At 43.5% G+C, this 23,801-nt stretch overlaps 1 protein-coding gene across 1 annotated transcript in view; it reads left to right on the top strand.

The window, feature by feature from the left end:
- The window catches only part of LOC125446358 (zinc finger protein 271-like), a 62,837-nt gene that overhangs the window by 28,945 nt on the left and 10,091 nt on the right, over positions 1-23,801 (top strand). The window contains exon 3 of the mRNA XM_059639646.1: positions 5,504-6,425. Within this exon, the coding sequence (XP_059495629.1) occupies positions 5,504-6,424 (921 nt within the window). The 3' untranslated portion in view covers position 6,425. The remainder of the gene's footprint in view (positions 1-5,503; positions 6,426-23,801) is intronic.

The following is a 23,801-nucleotide window of genomic DNA, read 5'->3' as shown; positions in this document are numbered from 1 at the left end:
ACATTAAAGTCGTCACTGGACAAGCATATGGACGTACATGGAATAGTGTAGGTTAGATGGGCTTGAGATCGGCATGACAGGTCGGCACAACATCGAGGGCCAAAGGGCCTGTACTGTGCTGTAATGTTCTATGTTCTATGTTCTCTGTCAATTCTTCTATTAGGAATATCAACTAGTTGTACTGTTGGTACCATTAGTATTTAGACCGTGTTTCTGTAAGACATAGAGGAGGCTATGAGTACCAGCAGTTCTCTCTTGACCTAAGGGCTGCTAGCTCTGGAGAACGGCCATTAGCTCTGGGGCTTTGTCCAATTGCCCCCTTCTTTTATACCCTTGATGATGTATCAACATTTCTTACGAGAGAATTTGTCCTATGTTGTCAAAACCATCAGATTTAAATTTAATTCATTTTTGGTATCTAAGTGCCTTGTTCAAATTGATTGGCTAAATTCAAAACTTGATGTCGAGGTAAAATGTACAGCCTTTTGATACAAATATTTCATAGTGTACGCTCTCCACATACTTGCAAACTTTCAAACTGCATCTCACAGACATCCATTTTAAATCTCTAACAATAGAAAAAGCGCGTCATCTTTTGAAACATACAAACACCAAATTCTAACTTGGTGCCTTCCAATCCACCAGTGCTCGACTCAACATTACAATATGCTTGAAATGTTATCTAATGGTGCACACTGAAGTGTGTTGGGATCTTTACCATATTAAAGTTTTACAATAGAACATAGAACAGTACAGCACAGCACAGGCCACAAGTTGTGCCGACCTATTATCCTACTAAGATCAATCTACTCTGTATACCCTACATTTTACTATCATCCATGTGCCTCTCCAAGAGTCGCTTAAAAGTCGTTAAAGTATCTGACTCCACTACCACTGCTGGCAGCGCATTCCACATGCCCACCACTCTCTGTGAAAAGAACTTACCTCTGATATCTCCCCTATACCTTCCTCCAATCACCTTAAAATGATACCTCCTCATAATAGTCATTTCCACCCTGGGAAAATGTCTCTGATTATCCACTCTATCTATGCCTCTCATCATCTCGTAAACCTCTGTCGTCACCTCTCATCCTTCTTCGCTCCAATCAGAAAAGCCCTAGCTTCCTCAACCTTTCTTCATAAGATCTGCCCTCCTGTCCAGGCAACATCCTGGTAAGTCTAAGACAACAAAATGTGAGGCTGGATGAACACAGCAGGCCAAGCAGCATCTCAGGAGCACAAAAGCTGACGTTTCGGGCCTAGACCCTTCATCAGAGAGGGGGATGGGGTGAGGGTTCTGGAATAAATAGGGAGAGGGGGGAGGCGGACCGAAGATGGAGAGAAAAGAATATAGGTAGGGAGGGGATAGGTCAGTCCAGGGAAGATGGACAGGTCAAGGAGGTGGCATGAGGTTAGTAGGTAGATGGGGGTGCGGCTTGGGGTGGGAGGAAGGGATGGGTGAGAGGAAGAACAGGTTAGGGAGGCAGAGACAGGTTGGACTGGTTTTGGGATGCAGTGGGTGGAGGGGAAGAGCTGGGCTGGTTGTGTGGTGCAGTGGGGGGAGGGGACGAACTGGGCTGGTTTAGGGACGCGGTGGGGGAAGCCCCGCATCCCTAAACCAGCCCAGTTCGTCCCCTCCCCCCACTGCACCACACAGCCAGCCCAGCTCTTCCCCTCCACCCACTGCATCCCAAAACCAGTCCAACCTGTCTCTGCCTCCCTAACCTGTTCTTCCTCTCACCCATCCCTTCCTCCCACCCCAAGCCGCATCCCCATCTACCTACTAACCTCATGCCACCTCCCTTGACCTGTCCGTCTTCCCTGAACTGACCTATCCCCTCCCTACCTCTCCACCTATCTTCTTTTCTCTCCATCTTCGGTCCGCCTCCCCCTCTCTCGCTATTTATTCCAGAACCCTCACCCCATCCCCCTCTCTGAAGAGTCTAGGCCCGAAACGTCAGCTTTTGTGCTCCTGAGATGCTGCTTGGCCTGCTGTGTTCATCCAGCCTCACATTTTGTTGTCTTGGATTCTCCAGCATCTGCAGTTCCCATTATCTCTGATCCTGGTAAGTCTCTTCTGCACCCTCTCTAAAGCTTCCACATCTTTCCTATAATGAGGTGAACAGAACTGAACACAATATTCCAAGTGTGATCTAACCTGAGTTTTATTAAGCTGCAACATAACCTCACAGCTGTTAAACTCAATTCCCCTGCCAACGAAAGCCAACACACCATACACCTTCTGTACAACCCGATCAACAATGTGAAGCAATTCCTCCTGAGGGGCAACCTCGCTGTAAAAGGAAATAGGGCTATACCTCAAACAAGCAGCACAGCAGGGTAGAAATGACTGCATGAATTCAAAGTCATTTTATCCAGGAGCACTGGAGGATGCTCCTTCAGACTACAGTTCCTATCCCTGCATGGAAAGTGTGGGGTTGAGGCTAATTTCTAATTTCAGCCCAGATAGAGAGGAAACAGTAGGCAGAGAGGGACCAGAAATCTCCAGGAGATGTTGATCATTTTGACCAATCTGGTCTTGAGAAATGTGAGCTCTATCCGATCTCATGTATTTTTTAAATTGTCCGTAGACCAATGTTTACATTATCTGCTGCTTTTGCTAAACACTCTCTTTTATGTGATGTGAGATCAGCTGATGATTATTTCACTGAAAACTTTTAAATCTTTTCTCATACAAACTTAGGAATCTATTCTTCTCTTCTTCAAAAATATACTATGATTCTGCTTCTTACTCTCACTGGGTGCAGAGATTTCCAAGAAATCAAGTTTCTTTCTTTTTTTTCATTCATGAGATGTGGGTATCCCTGGTCTGGCCAGCATTTATTATTCCTTCCTAATTACCCGAAAGGCAGTTTAGGGTCAACCGCATTGCTGACGGTCCAGAGTCACATATAGGCCAGACAAATTAAGGATGGCAGTTTCCTTCCCCACAGGACATTAGTACGCCAGATGTTTTTTTCCTGACAATTAGCAATGGCTTCATGGTTACTATTAGACGCCTGATGGTTCCTCTAAGAGAAAAGAATTTCTCTTACATCCATCTTAAAGTGATGAGCTCTTATTTTTAAATTGTATCCCTGAGTCCTAGTCCCTCCTACAAAGAAAACATTTTTGCAGCACAATCCCAGTAAGTCCCTTCAGGACCTTACATGTTTCAATAAGATCACCAATTCTAAACTCCAACCTTTCTGCAGAAGATAAGCTTTACATTCCCAGGAATCAGTCATAATCCTTCACATTTGAGTCTTGCAGAATGAACATAGGAATGGGTGTAGGCCATTCAGCCCATTGAGCCTACTCAGCTATTAAAGACAATCGTGTCTGATCAACCAACATAAGGAGACATTGGGTCAGATCATCAAAAACAGCACCACTTGCTCATACCATCTCCTTATCTCTAGACATCATTAGTCTCCAGAAATAACACTACAGGTTTCCTTCTAGTAAATCTGCACTGCACTCTAAACCAATTTTTCGTTCCTATATCATAGGATGAGGGATTTGCCAGACTGTGAGCGTATGGTTGATATAATCCTACTGCCGATGCTGACTCACTCTACCTCATCAATACCTAGTTTTGAAATCTGTCCTTAGTCTACTTATCTAGTCCTGAACATGATAAAGAATTCATTCATCAGTTGGGAACGAAGTGGTAGCTTTTCTTGAACTTGTTTGATCTGAAACCATGAGACTCCATAGACCTCCCAACCTGCCAGAGGGATAGGAAATACACAGGGAGAGTAACAGAAGAATCTGGGATGTTTCCAGATTGATATGATTGAGTCAGTATTACTGCTACTTGACCAGTCTATGGGACAGCTGTCCTCATTTGGAGACATGTCCTTACACCTTGGTAAAAGAAAGTTTACAAATTTCACTAGGCTTATTCTTTTAATCATATTCTGACATAATGCCAGCTTGTCCAGATCAATCTGATTTTACTCATTGTTGGAATTTAGAGTGGGTTATTAATCATTGATTGCTTGTCCACTTCGGGCAGCTCAGAGCCATGTTGTGCAGGACATGGCAGTTGTAGCACATTCCATTCAGTGAAGGACAGTATTTGAATTTTTAGGACAAGCTGGAATTGTTCATGGAAATTTTTATTCTATTCTGCAAATTAAATCTTGCAGGAAGCGATTTAATTAAGGATAAATGAAGATGAAATGAACAAGGGTGAGAAGAACTGAAATGAAACATAGGACCAATTGCCCTGTTTCTGTACCGTCATACTACATATACTGATTCTTAACAGCAGGATAGCTAGTTGGCTTCATACCTGAAAATACTGATTCAAGTATCTTTTAATGCTTTCTTTATCTGAAGGCCGCAGCTTCAGTTTGGATTTGGTATTTTGCCAAAGGACTGGCTGATAGCTGAATTTGCAATCTGACTTAGTGCAATATTACACAGGATAAACCAGAACCGTTCAGTCAATTGCTACAAAGCAACATCTTCCTTAGCTTCTTGCATTTACTGACCAGTGTGTTTATGTCAAATATTTTTGGAAAACAAGTAGAGAAATGCCATTGTCCCGTTTGACTGAATAATTCTGCAGAGTTTTGTTTTATACTAAACACTTGCTCTAACGATATAACTGGTCTTCACCAGAATGACTTACTCACATTGTGAATTGATAGCCTGTTTCACACTGTGTCCACCTGTCTTTTTCTTTGTCCTCAGGGAGTATAGGGGGCTGGAGGGAGCAAAGAAAGTAGCCACGTTTTCTGCTCCTCGTCACTATCCAGTGCCCCTACTAGAAACGAAAGGTGTGTGATGGTTAAATGAGGAAAAAGATGGAGTTGTATCTGATCCCCCACATAGGTGATTAGCAGACTGGCACTCACTGTGAAACACTAACTAAGGAGTTAGCCCCTTCAGCCGTGGAGAGGGTGTTGAAGGAAATCAAGTTTTCTTTTCTTGTTTTACAGAAGGATTGCACCTTACTAAACCAGAGAATACAGAGGATAGACACCACAGATACTTCCTGACTACTACCCAAGAAACAAATGCACAACCATGGGAAGACATCCAGTCCTTTGCGGCATTTCTCAACAGAGAAGGTTGGACAGTGAAACTGCCGTATGGAAATTGATCAAGTCGAGGGAGTTTAAACATATCAGATCTGAAATTGCTTGTTGCTTGTGGCCTGGCATCAGAATCAACCTTGCCGAATGTTTAGTTGTGGGTGATCAGTCAGGGTGAGGCTGGAAAGAAGTCAATGGGCTCCATGTGTGGTAAGAGACTCAATCATTAAGTGAGCCTCACGAACCACAAGTGAGAGGGTATTCAAGATTTAGGCATGACAGGAAGGCATGATAGGACACACAAAGTGCGTCTCTGACACTGCTGCTAATACAAGGACAGCCAGATGGAAGAGAAACAATTCAAGCAAGAGGTATGTGGCCAAGTCTTCACAGAGACATCGGCGTCCATGGATCATCAAAACAATCACAGTGGAGAGAAGTCATTCATTTGCGAGGTTTGTCAGAAGGCTTTTCCCCGATCCTGTGATCTCTTGAAACATCAGAGGATCCACACAGGAGAGAAACCATTCAAGTGTGAGGTGTGCGACCAGGCCTTCACACTATCATCAACACTTGTGAATCATCGACGCATTCACACTGGGGAGAAGCCATTCAAGTGTGAGGTGTGCAGCGAGGGTTTTGCACAGGCATCAACCCTTTTGTATCACAGACGCATTCACACAGGGGAGAAGCCATTCACGTGTGAAGTCTGCAACAAATCATTCTCACATTCATCTTCCTTCCGAAAACACCAGCGCATTCACACAGGGGAGAGGCCATTTAAGTGTGAGATCTGCAACAAAGCCTTCACCAGCTCAACATCATTCCTGATGCACCAGAGGAACCACACAGCAGAGAAACCCTTCAAGTGTGAGGATTGTGACATGGCTTTCATGCAATCCTCTGATCTCCTGAGGCACCAGAGGGTCCACACAGGGGAGAAGCCCTTCCAATGTGAGATGTGTGACAAGGCTTTCACACGTTCAGCAACACTTGTGAGACACCGACGCATGCACACTGGGGAGAAACCATTCACATGTGAGGTTTGTGAGATGGCTTTCACCCAATCCTCTGAACTCCTGATGCACCAGAGGATTCACACAGGGCTGAAACCTTTCAAGTGTGATCTGTGTGACCAAGCTTTCACACGGTCAGCAACACTTGTGAACCACCGACGCATTCACACTGGGGAGAAGCCATTCAGGTGTGAGCTGTGCAACCAAGCCTTTGGACGGTCGTCAACACTTGTGAATCACCGACGTGTTCACACTGGTGAAAAGTTATTTGTCTGTGAGGTGTGTAATGAGGGTTTTACACAATCATTGGCACTGGTGAACCATCAGCGCATTCACACAGGCAAAACTAATCCTATGTGAGGTGAGTTCTCTGAGCCATCAGTCCCTTTTTGTACACAGGCACATTCACACAATTGAAAGCCATTCAATTGTGAGATGTACAACAAAATAATCATTTCTCCCACTTTAACAGAGACTCCTAACAGTGAGTTACACTTCAAGTGTGAGATTTGCAGGAAAACTTTTGTGATGTTTTTGACCTTCCTGAGGCAACAAAGGATTGACACAGAAGAGAGGCATTTCAAAGTGTGATGTTTGTGAGGTAGCATTCAACCACTCCTATAATCTCATGAAGCATCAGTGGATCCACCCTAGTGAAAAATCATTTAGGTGTGAAGTTTGTGTTGAGACTTTTCTATAGTAACTGTATCAGAAAAAATCATATTTACCAATTAATTTGTAGTCTATGACAAATGATCAAATAATATAAGGATTTTAGCCAATGTAAGGTCATTTTCACGTGACTTAGGAAGAGTAATGGAATGTTGGTCCATATTTCAAAAGGTTCTGAAGATGGATCACTGGACCTGAAATATTAACTCTGATTTCTCTCCGCAGATGCTGCCAGACCTGCTGAGCTTTTCCAGCAATTTCTGTTTTATTCTCTTATTTCAAGGGGGTTGGGGTATAAAAGTAGGAAGTCTTACTGCAATTGTACGAGGTGCTAGTGAGACCACAACTGGAGTACTGTGATTAGATTTGTCTCCCTTATTTAAGGAAAGATATTATTTCATTGGAGACAGCTCAGAGTGAGGATAATCTCCAGAATGGACGGATTGTCATATGAGCAAAGGCTAAACAATTAGGATTCTACTTACTGGGGTTTGTATAGAATGAGAGGAGATTTCATTGAAATGTATAGGATTCTTTAGGGGCTTGACAGGATAAATGCTGAGAGGGTGTTTCTCCTCATGAGAGAGTCTAGGACCAGAGGGCATATTCTCAGAATAAAGGGGTGCAAATTAAGACTGTGATAAGGAGGAATTTCATCTTCCAGAGGGTTGTGAATTTTTGTAACATCTTGCCACAGAGAACCTTGGGGGAAGAGTCCTTGTGTGTATTTAAGACTGCAATAGAAAGATTTTTGATCAGTAGGGGAATCAAGGCTTATGGGGAAAGGGCAAGAAAATGGACATGAGGAATGTTGGATCAGACATGCTGTTATTTGAATGGCAGAGCAGGCCCAAAGTGCCAAATGGCCTACTCCTGTTGCTATTTCTTACGGTCTTATGGTCCATGCTTTTTGTGTGAATCTGCAACTGCATCGTGACATGAGTAGTCTCCCAAATGCTCTGAGCCTGTGTGTAAAGCTGGGCTTTCATGCATTATAGTTTAATGGTATAACTGTTGCTGTGAAGTCAGTCAAGATTGAAGGATTGTATCTATAGCTATTCACCCCTTGGAATTACAACTTATCCGCTGCATTCAATATGTAAGATACAAGGATCCTTGTGTGAGAAAACACCTGACGAGGTTTCAAGCCTTCAGTTCTGTTTCTTGAGTTGAATTCTTCTTCAATATAGCACTGGTTTGTCTGCAATCTCAAGAATTAAGTTGTATGTAATTTTTGCCCTTTCACAAATGCCCATCTATCAACTGAATGGCCCAGATCTTCTGAATTCTCAGTGGATGAAGACCAAACGTAACATAAGAGATGCGTGTTAAGGTTCCTCAAAGGTCCTGATGAAATGATTATGTTGGATATTTAACTTCCAATGGACAGTCAGCCAGCAGCTGGGATATTTGGAAAACTCTCCAGTGCTGAGTTAGAGTTGCAGACTTTGGAGATATTCAATTTATCTACCCTAGTACTTAGCCAGGAAGGTCAGATGAATCAAAACCTGTTTGAATTCCTGGCTAAGTAGATAAATGACCACCAATCACTTGCATTGATGCCAACCTCAACAGCCAATGCCTTCCTCAACCACATGCAGCGCCCTCACCAAAACATGAAAAGCCTCCCAAAGGTCATCAGAAGTATGGAGTATCTGAAACACTCCATTCCCTCTCACAGTCACATGATGCCTATCCTAAATCTGCCACTACCACTTGACCCTGCTATCCATTCATCCTCCTAGCCTCTTCAAACCACCCCCCCATTACCCATTAACCACCTGTCACAATAACCCAACTGCCTCACTAATCCCTCACCCACCATCCACCGTATCCTCTCACCCACTTAACATCATTCATATGCTGTGAGAGTGGCTTTGTAATCTTCAAGTTGTGTTAACTTACTAGAATGCAGCAACTACTGCCATTGAAAGGGGGAATTGCTCCTGCAAAGATTCACTCTGCAACTGCCTCTGGGTTTGTTGGACTGTATCCATAGGAAACAAACACTGTAAGCGGTCATGAAATTCAGCAGATCTGGCAGAATGTCTTGCTGAATATCTGTAGTGTTGGATCCTACATTAGATGATGGATCCAAAAGTTCTGGGAAGGGTAAAGATCAGGGATTCCCAAATAGGGATTCTGACCCAGCTGGAACATGTGTGCAATTATATCCTGCTGTCATCTGCAAATGTATATCTTTGCTTTATGTATGCTCACTAATTGCCTTTAGCTGCTGACTTTCTGCATGCTATTAGTTAATTTTAAGCGTCAAGCAACTGTGATTTTTGTAAAAACCGAAAGAACCACAGATGCTGTAAATCAGGAACAAAAACAAAAGTTGCTGGGAAAGCTCAGCAGGTCTGGCAGCATCTGTGAAGAGAAAACAGTTAACGTTTCGGGTCCAGCAACCCTTCCTCAGAACGGTCCTGAGGAAGGATCACCAGATCTGAAACATTAACTCTGATTTTCTCTTCACAGATGCTGCCAGGCCTGCTGAGCTTTTCCAGCAACTTCTGTTTTAATTTGTGATTTTTGTAACTTTTGTTAAACTGAATTAACTCACGTCAAGCAGTAGCAGTCCACATCAGTGAAATAGTACTTTAGGTTTGACACCACTAAACATCCATCTCAATCAGAATTGTACAGGACATGCAGGATTGAGACTTTCTACATCAGTTAAACATTCAAGGACAATGAGTCTCAAGTTCATCATTCAGCACTTGACATCACCAGCTCCCCCTTATCGCAAAAGATAGGCAATCTTAAGTGTAGTGACTGGAATGAGACCAGCCAGGTGGACCTCATAGAATATGAATTCCCCAACTGGGGCTGTCCAAACTGGTCCAATCATGAGTCCTGGAGTCTCTGGCTGACAGAAGTGTCAGGGAGCCGTGAGCTAGCTGGGTCAGTGTCATGTCCCGTGCACGTGTGAATAAAGGGTGACTTGTAACGTGATAGTCGCCTTTGCATAATGCAGTACGCACATGGAAATAAATAGTGACCTTGGTGACGGGATACCAGCCTTCGTGGAGTTATTTCAGTGGCGACAAGAGAGAAATCTGCCCCAAAGAGATTTGCTGTCAACAGTCACCTTTGAATTCGGGTAAGCATTTCGTGCAATATGCCACAATTTGGAAAGTTGACTTGTTCGATTCTGCTGTCAAAGAATGGGCCCAGTATGTGGAAAGAATGCATTTTTTTTTCTGGGAAAATGACATCAGGGCAGATGAAAAGCAATGAGTAATTCTCCTGACAGCATGTGCCCTCCACCCCCCCAGCTATTTTGGTTATTAGGAACCTAACTTTCACTGAGGCACCAGATCTGAAAATCTTTCAAGAGTTGATAGATTTAACTAAGGACTATTACAACCCCAAGCCTCCTTTAATTCTGATACGCTAACAGTTTTACACAGCAGTTCAAGAACCAGGGGAATCTGTATTTGACAAGGTTAAGAGGAGTAGCAGAGGCATGTAACTTTGGTTTAAGTGAAATGATGAGAGACTGTTTGGTATCTGGGATTAATGGTGTAATCATGCAAAAGCAGCTACTAGCTGAAGCCCAACTGGACTTCAAATAGTGCCACAACCATATTTGTCATTAGAAAATAAAGCAAGTGGTGGATATGAGTCACAGGGCACGCTTATGAAATTAGACACCTTCACCAGGACAACTGAGCTTGGGGAACACCACTCGTGTGAAGACAATTGTATAGCCTCTCTCAGGACATATCCAGGACAGGGACTCTAGGTCAGCTCACAGCAAAATTCTGAACAAAGCCTAGCATCAGCCAAATGATTATACTGTTTTGGAGGATCCAGGCTGGCAGGCAATTGTAGTTGCTGCTGGTATGCAGATTCGAGACAGCAAGAGATTCCCACTCCGCCTGAATTGAATAAGAGAACTCATAAACTGGTATCCAGATTTACCCTAACCCTAACCCTGTAAAGTTCACCTAAGTTGGCTTGGAACTATATTGGCTTAAATAAATCAAAAACAACAAAAGTACTTTAGGTTTGACACCACTAAACATCCATCTCAAAATCAAAAACAACAAAATAAATATCTGATTAAATAGACACCAAGTTCTAATAGAGGTCGATACCAGCATGGCTGTATCAGTGTTTGCAGAATGAGTCTTTATCAAAATTCACTCTGCACTCTAACCCTTAAATTTACGTAAGACCTTGGCTAGGCTTAGAACCTATACCAGAGAACTCCTACGGATACAACTTTGATTCCGGCTGGTTCAGTTACCATTGATTGTATTAAAATGCTTGGGCCTAAGCTTGATGGGGTGAATTTGCTTTGAGAAAGATCCAGTTTCATTGGCTGAACATTTTTGGATTAGAAACTGACTATCTGAGTGACGTCCTAACTGAATACCAAAAAGTTTTTCAGGAAGGTCAAGGGGCCAAGGCCACCTTGCTTTGGTGAGCAAGAATCAATTCCGTGACTCTGCAAGGCCCACCGGTGCCATTTAGCTTGTGTGCAAAATTAGAGGCAAAAATCAGAAGGCTGGAAAGCGAAGGAATCATCAAACCAGTACAGTTTGTAGAATGGGCAGCACTGGTTGTAACGATTGTGAAACCCAATGGGTCAGTTCACCTTTGTGGGGATTTCAAACTGTAAACTGCTTTTCACAGCTAGGTACATACCAAATCCCTTGCACAGAGGGCTTATACGCAAAACTTGGGGGGATGGAGGGGTGGTGGTGTGTGTGGGGAGGGCTGTCTTTCATGAAGCTAGACATGAGCCACGCCTATCTGCAATTGTGATTAGATGACAATTCCAAGAAGTATGTTACAATTAAGAATTTGTACCAATATATGAGACTGCCTTTTGGAATATCATCAGCCTGTGCCATTTTCCAGTGGACAATGGCAAACCTTTTATAATGTTTACTCCAGGACGCTCCTTATCTAGGTGACATGCTAATAACCAGGAAGACCAGTAAATAGCATTTAGAGAACTTAGACACAGTGCTTAAACATTTCTCCAAGGTAGGTGTACACCTTAGGGTGGAAAATCTGTGTTCCAGGCACCCCACCTGGGCTGTAGAGTAGACAAGATCGGTTATGCCCATTGGAAGACAAAGTGAGGGCGATCAAAGATGCCCCAGTTCCCATTGGTATCCAGGAGAGTGCACATCTGGTAAAGTCCATCTAAGCTGGCTTGGAACTAAGATAATAAAGTGTGAAGCTGGATGAACACAGCAGGCCAAGCAGCATCTCAGGAGCACAAAGGCTGACGTTTCAGGCCTAGACCCTTCATCAGAGAGGGTCTAAGTTGGCTTAAATTGCTCAGCAACATCAAAATTAAAACCACTTAGATCTGGGGTTGGTGATTTATTAAGGAAAATTCATTTGTAACCTGACATCCGTCCTGGCACCCTACGTTTGCTATTGAAAAAGGGTCAGCCTTGGAAATGGTCTCATAGCCAAAATGTAGCCTTTAGGGTAGAGAAGCAGCTATTGTCATCTAAAGTGTTGACACACTATGATCCCAAACTAGATGTGATGCTGAGCTGCAATGCCTCCCGTATGGTACAGGGGTAGAGTTGGCTCACGTGGCTTAGCAGAGAGGAACGCCCAATAACGTATGCTTTCAGGACACTGGCTGGTGCTGAAAAAAGATACACCCTGATAGGGAAGAAAGATGGGCAGTCATCTTTGGGGCGAGAAAGTTCCACCAATACCTTTACAACGTAAATTTGTAATAGCAAGAAACCCCTGCTAGGGCAATATAAAGAGAATAGTGCCGTGCCGCACATAGCTTCAGGTCAGATTCAGCAGTGGGTTCTTATTTGAAGTGTGTACAATTACAAGTTGGAACTGTCTGGGCGGGCAAATGTGGATGCATTGAGCTGCCTCCCACAGGTAGATACACCAGAGGTCATGCTGCCACTAGAAGACCCCATTCAGTCTTAAACTTTCAGGACACTCTTTTTGTCACCACTGACAATATGAGACTGTTGACACACCCTTCCTGGCAAAACTAAAACAGCTGGTGGTGATTGGGAAAACTAAAGGGCCATCACAACCTGAATTGAAACCTTTTTTGACCTGGCGAGACCAAATCACCATATCATGGGGAGCAAGAGTGATTCTCCTGAGCAAAGGTCACTACCAGATAACAGTTGAACTCTACTTCTCGCTGACGTCTTCATTTTCAAAACCCCTAGATGGACCTGGTAATGTCTGGTGGCATGGACTGAATGCCAACATAGTGGTAGGCACTTTGGGTACTGCCCTGCAAGTACAAAATTATCACCAGCAGGTTCCCAGATTTGTGGGAACAGCCAGGTAAACCCTGGACTCGCTTACATGTCAATTATGCCAGTCCTTTCACGGGCTCTATGGACACCCTTTCAAAGTGGTTCAACAAGCATACAGTCATTCAGCAAACACACAGACAATGATTGAAAAATTGCAAGCATCTTTTGCAATACACAGACTCCCAAAAGTGTTGGTCACAGACAATGGGCCATCATTTACCAGCAGGGAATTCAAGTATTTCATAAAGTGAAATGTCATTTGCCATGTAAGGACAGCACCATATCATTGGATGGCTCAGTGGTTAGCATGGCTGCCTCACAGCCTGGTTTGATTCCAGCCTCAAGTGATGTTTGTGTAAAGATTCAATGGTCTCCCCATGTCTGCGTGGGTTTCTGCTGGGTGCTCCAGTTTCCTTCCACAGGCCAAGTTAGGTAGATTGGCCATGGGAAATACAGGGTAGGGGGAATGGGTCTGGGTGGGATGCCCTTCGGAGGGTCGGTGTGGACCTGTTGGACTGAATGCTTGTTTCCACACTGTGGGAGTTCTATGATTGTATGATTCCAAAAATGTTTAGGTTAGGTGGATTTGTCTTGTTAAATTCCCCATAGTGTCCAGGGATGTGTAAGTTAGGTGGATTAGCCACGGGAAATATAGGGTTACAGGGTGAGGGTAGGGTGGGGTTGGTGTCTATGGTGTGGACTTGTTGGGGTGAATGGCCTGTCTCCACACTGTAGGGATCCTGTGACTCCATGATTCTGTCCCACCATCTGGTCTGGAGGCAACAGCAGTCCAAATTTTGAAGACAGGTTTAAGAAAACAGAGTACAGCTTCACTTGATATCAAACTATCCCGGTTCCTGTTTGATGAAAGAACCACCCCTCATGCAAGTACTGGGACAGCTCCAGCTGGGTTGCTAATGGGGAGAAGATTCCACACCAGTTTAAATGGACTGGTTGGGGGAGGGAGGGTGAAATGGCATCAGGAATTCCAATACTGGACACAAGACTCCTCTAAGTGAGAGAGGCAGTTTATTTGAGGTGACAAAGTTTAATGTTGAAATCATGGGAAAGACCATGCATGGGTAAGATGTGTGGTTGATACAAGGTCAGATCCCATGACGTACAAAGTACCAGTTGGAGAGGCTTTCCTGAACAAGCATGTGGACCACATAAAAGCTGCAGCCTCGTAAATGAGGTAAGAGCAAAACATACCGAGTCCTTCAGAGCATCTGACAAGGATGTCAAAACCTATGGGTTCTCCCCCTTCATCTGGCATCAAAGAAACCTCTGAGGATGAGATGTACATGTACATGTTGCAGCCTCAATGCCACTTGAAGATGATGATGAATTTCGGCTGAGACAGTCCAGGCGCAAGAGGTGGGCCGCGGTCCACAACACAATATCAGTATCCAAAACAGTCAGATGAAGTACACCTGGTTTGAACATACCCCGAAGAGAAGCTACAGGAAAATAATTGGGTCTATGTTTCCACAACTTAGAGGTGGAGTGATTGAATGAGATCAGCCAGGTGGACCTCAAAGAATATCAGATCCCTGACTGGACCTGTTAACCTGGTTCAATCAGGGAGTCCTGGCTGACAGATATAAACAGAAGTGTTGGGGGTTCTGTTCACTCCAACAGTCAGCTCTGTGCTGGTTGGGTCAGTGTCATGTACTATGTACATGGGTGCATAGGTGACATGGTGACAGGATACTGGCCTTAACGGAATTATTTCAATAAGGTGACTCATTATTCTAGTGGAAAGCCATTGGATGTAATGATAGAATAGATATACTGTAATGAGAGGGATTGCTCGACATGTGACTGACACTTGAGGGAAACAGTCAGCAGTTAACAATGAGTGACATGAGTCATGATTGCCATCATTAATAATCTGATCAAAGATTCATCCCACACTGACTGAACCAATCAGCGACTGATCATACACTAAATCCCAGAGACTGAACACATTCTGTCTGAACCAATCACAAGCTGAGTAGATGCGACTTGAATCAATCACCAAATGATCACAATCTGCCTAACCCAGAGACTGAATACAAACTGGCTGATCAGGTACTATGTGAAGCAATCAGGGATTGATCAAGGAATCATTTCTCTGAAGCTATTCTGTCAACTCATTTAAGTATTTTAAACCTCTCAATCAGATTGCCCCTTAATCTTTCACAATCAACCCAGTCTGCACAATCTGCTGTCACAAATTAACCCTTTTAGTCCAAGAACATTGTAGTTAATTTCTGCTTCACTCCCTTCAAATGCAATATAACCTTCCTGAGTGGCAGTGCCCACAATTGATCAGTTCTCCACACTTGGGAGTTGGTTAGCTCAGTTTTTGATTTCCAAGAGTCATACCAATAGCTTAGGTTCAATTCCTGTATGTTGGAGGTCACCATGAAGTCTAGCTACCATCCCTCAATTTTGCTCTTCGCCCGAGCCATGGAGACCCTCTGGATAAACTGGTCTGCCAGTCATCTCTCTACAACTTCTGTAAATGTGATGACTTCCTTTACAGAATTCTTTATAGCTGGAACACAACTTTCACTGGCTTTGGGATAGAAATATTGTTGGCTATATTTTCTTGTCAGGGTGGTCCTGGAGAAATGAACAGTTTGACAGGAAAGGAGGATCACTAATATTTAATGTGGTCTGGTCAGACCTGGTAATGGATGCCTAAATCAGTTGTGGACCAAATATACTCAAATTTTCGTCCTGTGGACTTGAACAGCAGGAGGTTGACCAAAGGTAAATGTAATGTTCGAAGCAAGAATGTACAAGCTGGGTTTGAGGGAGTGGATAAACCAAATTGCCAGTTATAGGGCCACCATAGTGGTGAATGGAGGGTCAAAGGATTAGAAATTCCAAAATGTTGTTCAGTTCACCTGGGGGATGAGCATCTTGCAACAGTGATAACCAATTGCTCTATGGGCTATACAGGCTCCAATTAATGGGTTTGTATGATGAAAACAAGCTCCTTGATGTATTGCTAAGGTTTGATGTCACTTTGGACCATCAGGATTGGGAGACATACAGAAACATACATTTTTTTGGAAAGGTCTATTGTATTTGAAATGATTTTTCTCTGAAATTGATGACTGGGTCATGGTAAAGTGTTCTGAGGAGTTTGGGTGAGATTCCACCCTTAAAGATATTTTTAAAAGTCTGCATTATTTATTTACTCAAGATATTTTTTCAGTGATGTGGATTATAGATAGATCCTTTTCGAATGATGGGTCAATACCAAGTATTATTTGTACAGTGCTGTCTGGGAGAATCTTAAGTATGATGAGGCAGCAGGAGTGAGTATCTACAGACTTGAGTTCCTACAATCCATCACACCAACATGTTGACCTTCAGAGATAGTAAGAACTGCCGATGCTGGAGTCGGAGATAACAAAGTGTGGAGCTGGAGGAACACAGCAGGCCAGGCAGCATCAGAGGAGCAGGAAAGTTGATGTTTTGGGTGGAGACCCTTCTGCAGAAAATGAACTCAGAATAGAACTCAGAGGACGTGTCACCAGCCCCAAAACGTTAACTCTGATGTTTTATTCTCAACTGCTGCCAGCTTGCTGAGCTTTTCCAGCAACTCTTGTTTTTGTTCCTGCTTTACAGCATCCGCAGTTCCTTCGGTTTTTACCTCATTTGTTAGTGTTTTGTTGTCCCATTCACTGAAACATTCAGAATCCGACAGTAAGATTTCTGCACTCAATATATTTTGTGAAGTGAAACCTAAATCCACAAACCTCTTACTTTAGAAGTAATATGGTTAACTAAACAATGGCTGACAACAACTTAAAATTTCTGTTGTTTTGGGTTTGGTTTTCACGGGGTTAAATCTCAAGTTGTGTACAAAATACCCGCTACCATAAACTGACAACTTTTGATTTGAGTTTGAGTTTGATCAACAAGTTTGAGTTAAAGTGGTAACTAGTTAGAGGTGCAGGTCATAGAGTCATAAAGTACAGAAATGGACCCTTCAGTCCAATTCGTCCATGCCGCCCAGATAGCCTCAGCTGATCAAGTCCCATTTGCTGGCATTTGGCCCATGTCCCTGTAAACTCTTCCTGTTCATGTACAAATCCAAATGTCTTTAAAATGTTGAAATTGGACCCAGCTCCACCACTTCCTCTGGCAACTCATTCTATTAGAAACACACACACACACACACATATATACCTCTGGTCCCTTTTAAATTTTTCCTCTCTCACCTTAAACCTATGCCTTCTAATTTTGGACCCCCCTACCCTGGGGAAAAAAAGATCTTGGCTATTCACCCTATCCATACCCTCATGATTTGATAAATCTCTGTACCGTCATTCCAGGGAAAAAGCTCCAGCTTATTCAGTGTCTCCCTACAGCTCAAACATTCCAAGTCCTGGCAACATTCTTATAAAACCTTTTCTGAACCATTTCAAGTTTAACAGCATCCTTCCTGTAGCAGGGCATCCAGAATTGTACGCAGTATTCTAAAAGTGGCCTGGCCAAAGTCTTGTACAGCCACAAGATGATGTCTCAACTTCTATACTCAGTGCATTAACCAATGAAAGCAAGCATGCCAAACATCATCTTCACCACTCTACCTGTGACTCCACTTTCAAGCACCCTCATCCCTAGGTCTCTTTGTTCAGCAAAACTCCCAGGGTTGTCTTTGGGTCTGGGTTCCTGAGGGTGTGAAAGATGGTAAAGTCCCTGGTGTCAGCTAGGATGAACATCTGGAAGGATTATTTTCAATCAGTACTGCTGATGAACTATTACGCTTTCCTTCACTCGGGTAGTTCAGTTGTTTAGACACAGTTCTGACAGTGTCAGAAATAAAACTCAAGATAAAACTCATTCCAAGTTAGCTCAGTGCTGGCTTTCATGCCATCTTAAATTTATTCTTAATTCTTCCCTTGGCTTTGCCCCTCCCTATTGCTAATCTCTTCAATGCCTCAGTAATATTCTGGAGTACAAGACAGTATATTTTACGCTTAAATCTTGGATTGGCCTCCGACACTGAGAAGAACTTTGTAGGTTGTGAATTCTAATCCAACTCCAGATGGATTATTTCATGAACATGGATTAAAGATGTTGCTGGGGTCACATGCATAATTCCTCAGGCCCTGGGTTCCCTGTAGAACCTGCCCTCTTGCGCCTTTCATTGAGAAACGCACATGTTGTAAAATGAATGAAGACATTATCCTGTAGATGCTCACACACTGCGTCGATCATGAAGCCAATCAGAAAATAATATACCGTCTCCAAATAAAACTACTTCAGTTGAACATATCCCAATTTTTAAAAATATTTGCTCCTTGACAGCATGGTCACAAGTGCTCAGGTTGCAACCAAAGGTTTACACTAGATTTTGTCAGCTTTATCATTGTAATCAAGCTGAAATTGTCACATCAAGTATAAATTCAACTTACACGATCTTCAAAACTGATTTATTAAACATCATGCAGAAGTTGGTACCAACTGTAGAAATGACTCTAGACTGTAATAATGGGAGTGGCAAGTTTCTGTTGATTGAGCGTGTTTTGAGGCAGTTCTTCAAATCATGCTTTCGATTTGGGGTGTTCAGACACCAACCGTCAGTCATATTCCTGACTCCAGAATACAAGCTGTGGCAGCAATTATTTCAGAAAAATATAAGCCCACAGATAATATATCTTTTCAATTGTGTCACATAAACAGGAGAACCTTTTGAAACAAATTGTTACAGGTCTACAATCCAAAATCTGCATTGTCAAGCAGGAAACCATGCCAGGTTTTGGATTTTCCTGGATTTTGATTATGGAACCTGTAAAATGCACAATGCTGCTGGATATCCCTAGGGAGGTTCAGTGATGAGTAATTCAGGTCACTGTGACTCTTGGTAGATATCAGAGACAGGGGTGGCCTGCAGATGTGGTTCAAAGACCAGGAAATATGAGAATATAACAATCAGAAATGGGAGTGACCAGAGGCCAACAGCAGCCCATGTTTCTAATTGACACCTTCCCTTCCTGGCTTTGTGTTCAAGCAAATGTTTTTTCTTCTTCTGGTAGAGGCTAATGATGGCCTCCTTAAAGGCTGTTGCTTAAGCTGTGTGTCATCTTAGCTGCTGCATTCCGGGCAAACCAATTGCCCAAATGGAGCACAATATGGGCATGAAGTCTTAATTTGGAATATGCAGAGACATTCATTCCTATTTGTGGCACAGCCCTGGGAGGCTTCTTTTGAGTTTTAGGTCAATATGGCATGTAGATGTCTGCCTCTGAATGTCTTGGCACTGCCCTCTGTTGGCAGATGCATAGATATTAATTACAGACAAGAAAAACTGTAGATGCTGGAATTCAAGCTAGACAAACAGGAAGCTGGAAGAACACAGCAAGCCAGGCAGTGTCTGGAGAAAAGGAGAAGCTAGGACTGGATATGGGGGTCGGGGGAGCTGCAGATTAAAGCGGGGGGTAGCAGAATAGTGGTGTTAGATGGACATTGGTAGCCGGTGTGACTTGGTTGGTCAATGAGAGGGATGAATCCAGTCGGTGGCTGAAAGGGAGGGTCAGAAGATGACTTGGATGGGAGGCTGGAAAGGGAGCCTGGGATGGGTGGGAAGATTATTTGAAATTGGGGAACTCAATGTCAAGTCCTTTGGGTGTGGGATGCCCAGCCAGAAGATAAGGTGTTGTTCTTCAAAATTGCATTCTGAATTGCAGCAATACTTGAGGAGGCCCAGGATGAACATTTCAGAGACAGAATTGGTGGGAGAGGGGGGAGTTGAATTGGGCGATGACTGGGAGGTTAGGCTGGTCATTGTGGGCCAGACGAAGATGCTCAGCGAAACAGTCACTTAGTCTATGTTTGGTCTCACCAAAGTAGAGAAGACCACTTCCGGAGCACCAGATGCAATAGACCATGTTGGAGGAGATGCAGGTAAAGCTCTGTTTTATCTGGAAGGACTGTTTAGTGCCCTGGATGGAGGTGAGGGAGGTGGTGTGTAGCAGGTGTTGCATCTCTTACAATCCAGAGGAAGGTATTGGTGGGTTGGAATGGTTGTTGGGGATTGTGACGTGAACTAGGGAGATATTAATTCCTGTTTGTGGCATTGCTCTTTTGTAGTCTAGGTAATAATGGCAAGTGGAAGTCTGCCTCAGCTGAAGACAACAAATGTTGGACTTCACAGCAGGTCAAACAGCATCCATGGAGGGACAGCAAGCTAATGCTTCTCATCTAAACAACACTTCATCAGAGCTGAAGTTCAGAGGGCTCAGCATTTATGCAATAGTTGGGGAGGGGTGTGCAGGTGGTGAAGTATGGAGTGCTGGGGATGAAAAGATATTGATAGTTCAGATAAGTGATTGGAATGTGAGAATGGCAGAATAATAATGTGTCTAACTGCCAGGCTAGAAAGAACGAACAGTCGCACTGGGGTGGGAGGGAAGGTTGACCTTCAATTGCACAAGGGCGCTGTGTATCAGTCCCAGCATCTTAGACAAGCAGCTAGTCCATAAAAGCCCCATGAGCTCTGAGACTATTCTCTGAATGTTGTCTTAAATTTAATTATGTGATTTACTCTGCAGAGTAATTTACCCTCATCTTCACCAGTAATTCCTCATCTCAATTACCCTTATTTATTCTCTTTCTAATTCTTATCTCTCTGCCATTCCTCTCTCATCTCCATCTTCTAAAGATGAGGATAGGGAGAACATTCAATGTTTTAGGTGAAAAAGACTATGCAGAATCGCCACGTTAGTGAAGTCATCCAAAGTATGGCTATCTGAAAACCAGAACTGTTAGAAAACTGGACATTTTTGATATTCTGATCAATTGGAGAAGGCTCATCTGTTTTGCAGGCATCCAACACAGAGGGCAGTGCAAACAGGTTCAGAGACAGACATCCATAGGAGCAGATTACTGCAGATGCTGTAATGTATGCTGAAAAAAACAAATGTGAGATCACAGCAGGTCAGACAGCATCTGTGGAGAGACCGCAAGCTAATATTTTGAGTCTAGATGAGTCTTCAGCAGAGCTGAAGTGAAGTGTGGAAGGGGCAGCATTTATGCTATAGTTTGGGGGTGGTGGAGTGTACGGTGCCAGTGAAGAAAAGATGTTGATAGTGCAGATTAAGTGATCGGAATGTGAAAATGGCAGAACAATGATATGTCCAACTGCCAGACTGGATAGAACAGACAGTCCCACTGGAATGGGAGTGGCAGAAACAGGACATAGTGTGACAATGCTGTCATTTAGTTATTTTGTCCTGGGTTTTGTTGAAGAGAGGTTGTAAAGGCAGAGGCGCCAAAGTGGCTATGGGAGGAGGCCTAAGTCAATAGGTTGAGAGGCCTTTTTTTTAAAAAAAAGCAGTTGTAACAGTGGAAGAGGAATGGCTAGTTCTCCCAGATCGGGCTGTCTAGCTTTGTTTTCAGCTGTAGCAGTGAGAACTGTTGCGATCACAGAAGAGTTGAAGCTTCAATAAATGATTCATAACTGTGACATTCTCTGAAATCTGTCTTGATGTTGAACGGCATGTAAGAATCTGTGTCTGAATTTACCTTTTTGCCAAGGGGTGTATTTATGGGAAGTTACTGTATTGGAACAGTTATTTAGTAACAGGTACTATGTTATTATTCAGTTAAGTTTTCCAATGGTAATGTTATTCTAAATTGCTATTTATTTTGTTTGTATTTTAGCTATACTGTTTAAATACATTGTGTTTTGCTTAACATCAAGTAGGTTGACCAGTGCATCATATCTAGAGTACACATGTCACATCTATCTTTAAAATAAGAAAAAGTTAGGGTCTAGGCTACCTTCTTAAAATATTTTGAGGGGGTCTGGTCATAACAATAGTGACAGAGAATGTAAGAAGTAAAGCTAAAAGAAAGGGAAGAAATGGGAGAATGTAACAAGTAAAGCTAAAAGGGAAGAAATGGGAGTTGGTTCACAATTTGAAGGTGTGGAACTCAGCGTTAAGTTGAGAAGGCTGTAAAGTGCCTAGTCCAAAGATGAGATGTTGTTCCTCCAGCTCACTCTGTGATTCACTGGAGCACTGCAGCATGCAGATGACAGACAAGTGGGTATGCAAGCAGGTCACTGTGTTAAAATGACCAGCTACGGGCAAGTCAGGGTCATGCTTGCGCACAGACTGTAGGTATTCTGCAAAACGGTGACCCAGTCTGTGTTTGAGGTCTCCAATGTAGAGAAAGCCACATTGGGTGCATTGGATATAACTCATAAGATTGGAGGAGGTACAGGTCAATGACTGTTTTACCTGGAAAGACTGTTTAGGTCCTTGGCTGGTGAACAGGGAGGAGGTGAAGGGGCAGGTGTTACACCTTCTGTGATTCTATGAGAAGGTGCCATTGAAAGGGGCAGTGGTATTGGTGATTATGAAATGGACCAGTGTGTCCCAAAAGGAATGATCCCTGTGAAATGCAGTCAGGCGGAGTGTTGGGAAGCGTGGTGGTGGCATTCTGCTGGAGTTGACTGAAATGGGGAGAATGATCTGTTGAATGTGAAGGCAGGTGGGATGAAAAGTGAGGACAAGGGGGAGCCAATCAAGCTGTTGTGAGTGATAGGAAGGGACGAGGATTGAAGCATAGGTGATAGGTCAGATGCAATTGAGGGCCCTGTTAACCACAGTGGGTGGGAAACTACAGTTATGGAAGAAGCAAACCATGTTAGCAGCACTGTTTTGGAAGGTAGCATCATCTGAACAGTTGGAACATAGGCAAAGGAACTGGGAGAATGGGAAGGAGTCCTTGGAGTCATGGGGTGTGCACAGCTGTAGTGAAAGTAGCAATAGCAGTCAGGAGCATTGTAGTACATTTCAGTTGTCATTGGATAAGCATATGGACGTACATGGAATAGTGTAGGTTAGATGGGCTTCAGATCGGTATGACAGGACGGCACAACATGGAGGGCCAAAGGGCCTGTACTGTGCTGTAATGTTCTATGTTCTATGTTAGTGGATGGCAGTGGACAGTGTATTCCCTGAAATAATGACAGAGGTCAAGAAAAGGAAAGAAGTGTTGGAAATGGACAATGTGAAATTTATAGAAGGGTGGAAATTGGAGGCAAAATGAACAAATTTTTCTAGGTTCTGGCAGGAGTATGAAGTAGCATCAAAGAAGTCATTGGTGTACCTGAAAAAAAAAGTTGGGGAGATGCCAGTGTAGAACTGGAACAAGGTTTGTTCCACATCCCCCATAAAGAGGCAGGTGTAACTGGGACCCACACAGGTGCCATAGCTACTCCTTTGACTTGGCAGAAGTGAGATGCATTACAGGAGAAATTGTTCAGTTACAGAATAAGCTCAGCCAGTCAGAGGAGAATGTTGATGGACAGGGAGTGTTCAGGTCTGTAGTCGGGGAAGAAACTGTGAGCTGCCAAACCATCCTGGTGGGAATGGAGGTGTAGAGGGATTGGACATCCATTGTGAACATGAGACACTTAGGGTCAGGGAACTGGAAATAATCAATTTGATGGAGGGCATCAGAGGCGTCACGGATATGGGTGGCAGGGTCTAGACCAGTTGAGAGAGGATGGAGTCAAGGTAGGAGGAAATTAGAATGGTGGGGCAGGAACAGTCTGATATGATGGGCCTACCCGGGCAGTCTGGTTTGTGGGTTTTGGGAAGGAGGTATAAGCTGGCTGTCTGGGGTTGGGATAGTACAGGATTGAAGGCAGTGTGTGGGAGGGCAGGATCTCCAAAGGTAATGAGGTCAGAGACAGTCCTGGCAATAATGGCTTGATGTTCGGATGTGCGGTCCTGGTTCAGGGGACATTGGAAAAAAAGTGCCCAAAA

This window comes from Stegostoma tigrinum, chromosome 34, assembly GCF_030684315.1.
Source record: "Stegostoma tigrinum isolate sSteTig4 chromosome 34, sSteTig4.hap1, whole genome shotgun sequence".
Taxonomy (NCBI): Eukaryota; Metazoa; Chordata; class Chondrichthyes; order Orectolobiformes; family Stegostomatidae; genus Stegostoma; species Stegostoma tigrinum.
The sequence above is the reverse complement of the archived record's forward strand: the minus strand, read 5'-3'. Positions and strand labels throughout refer to the sequence as shown.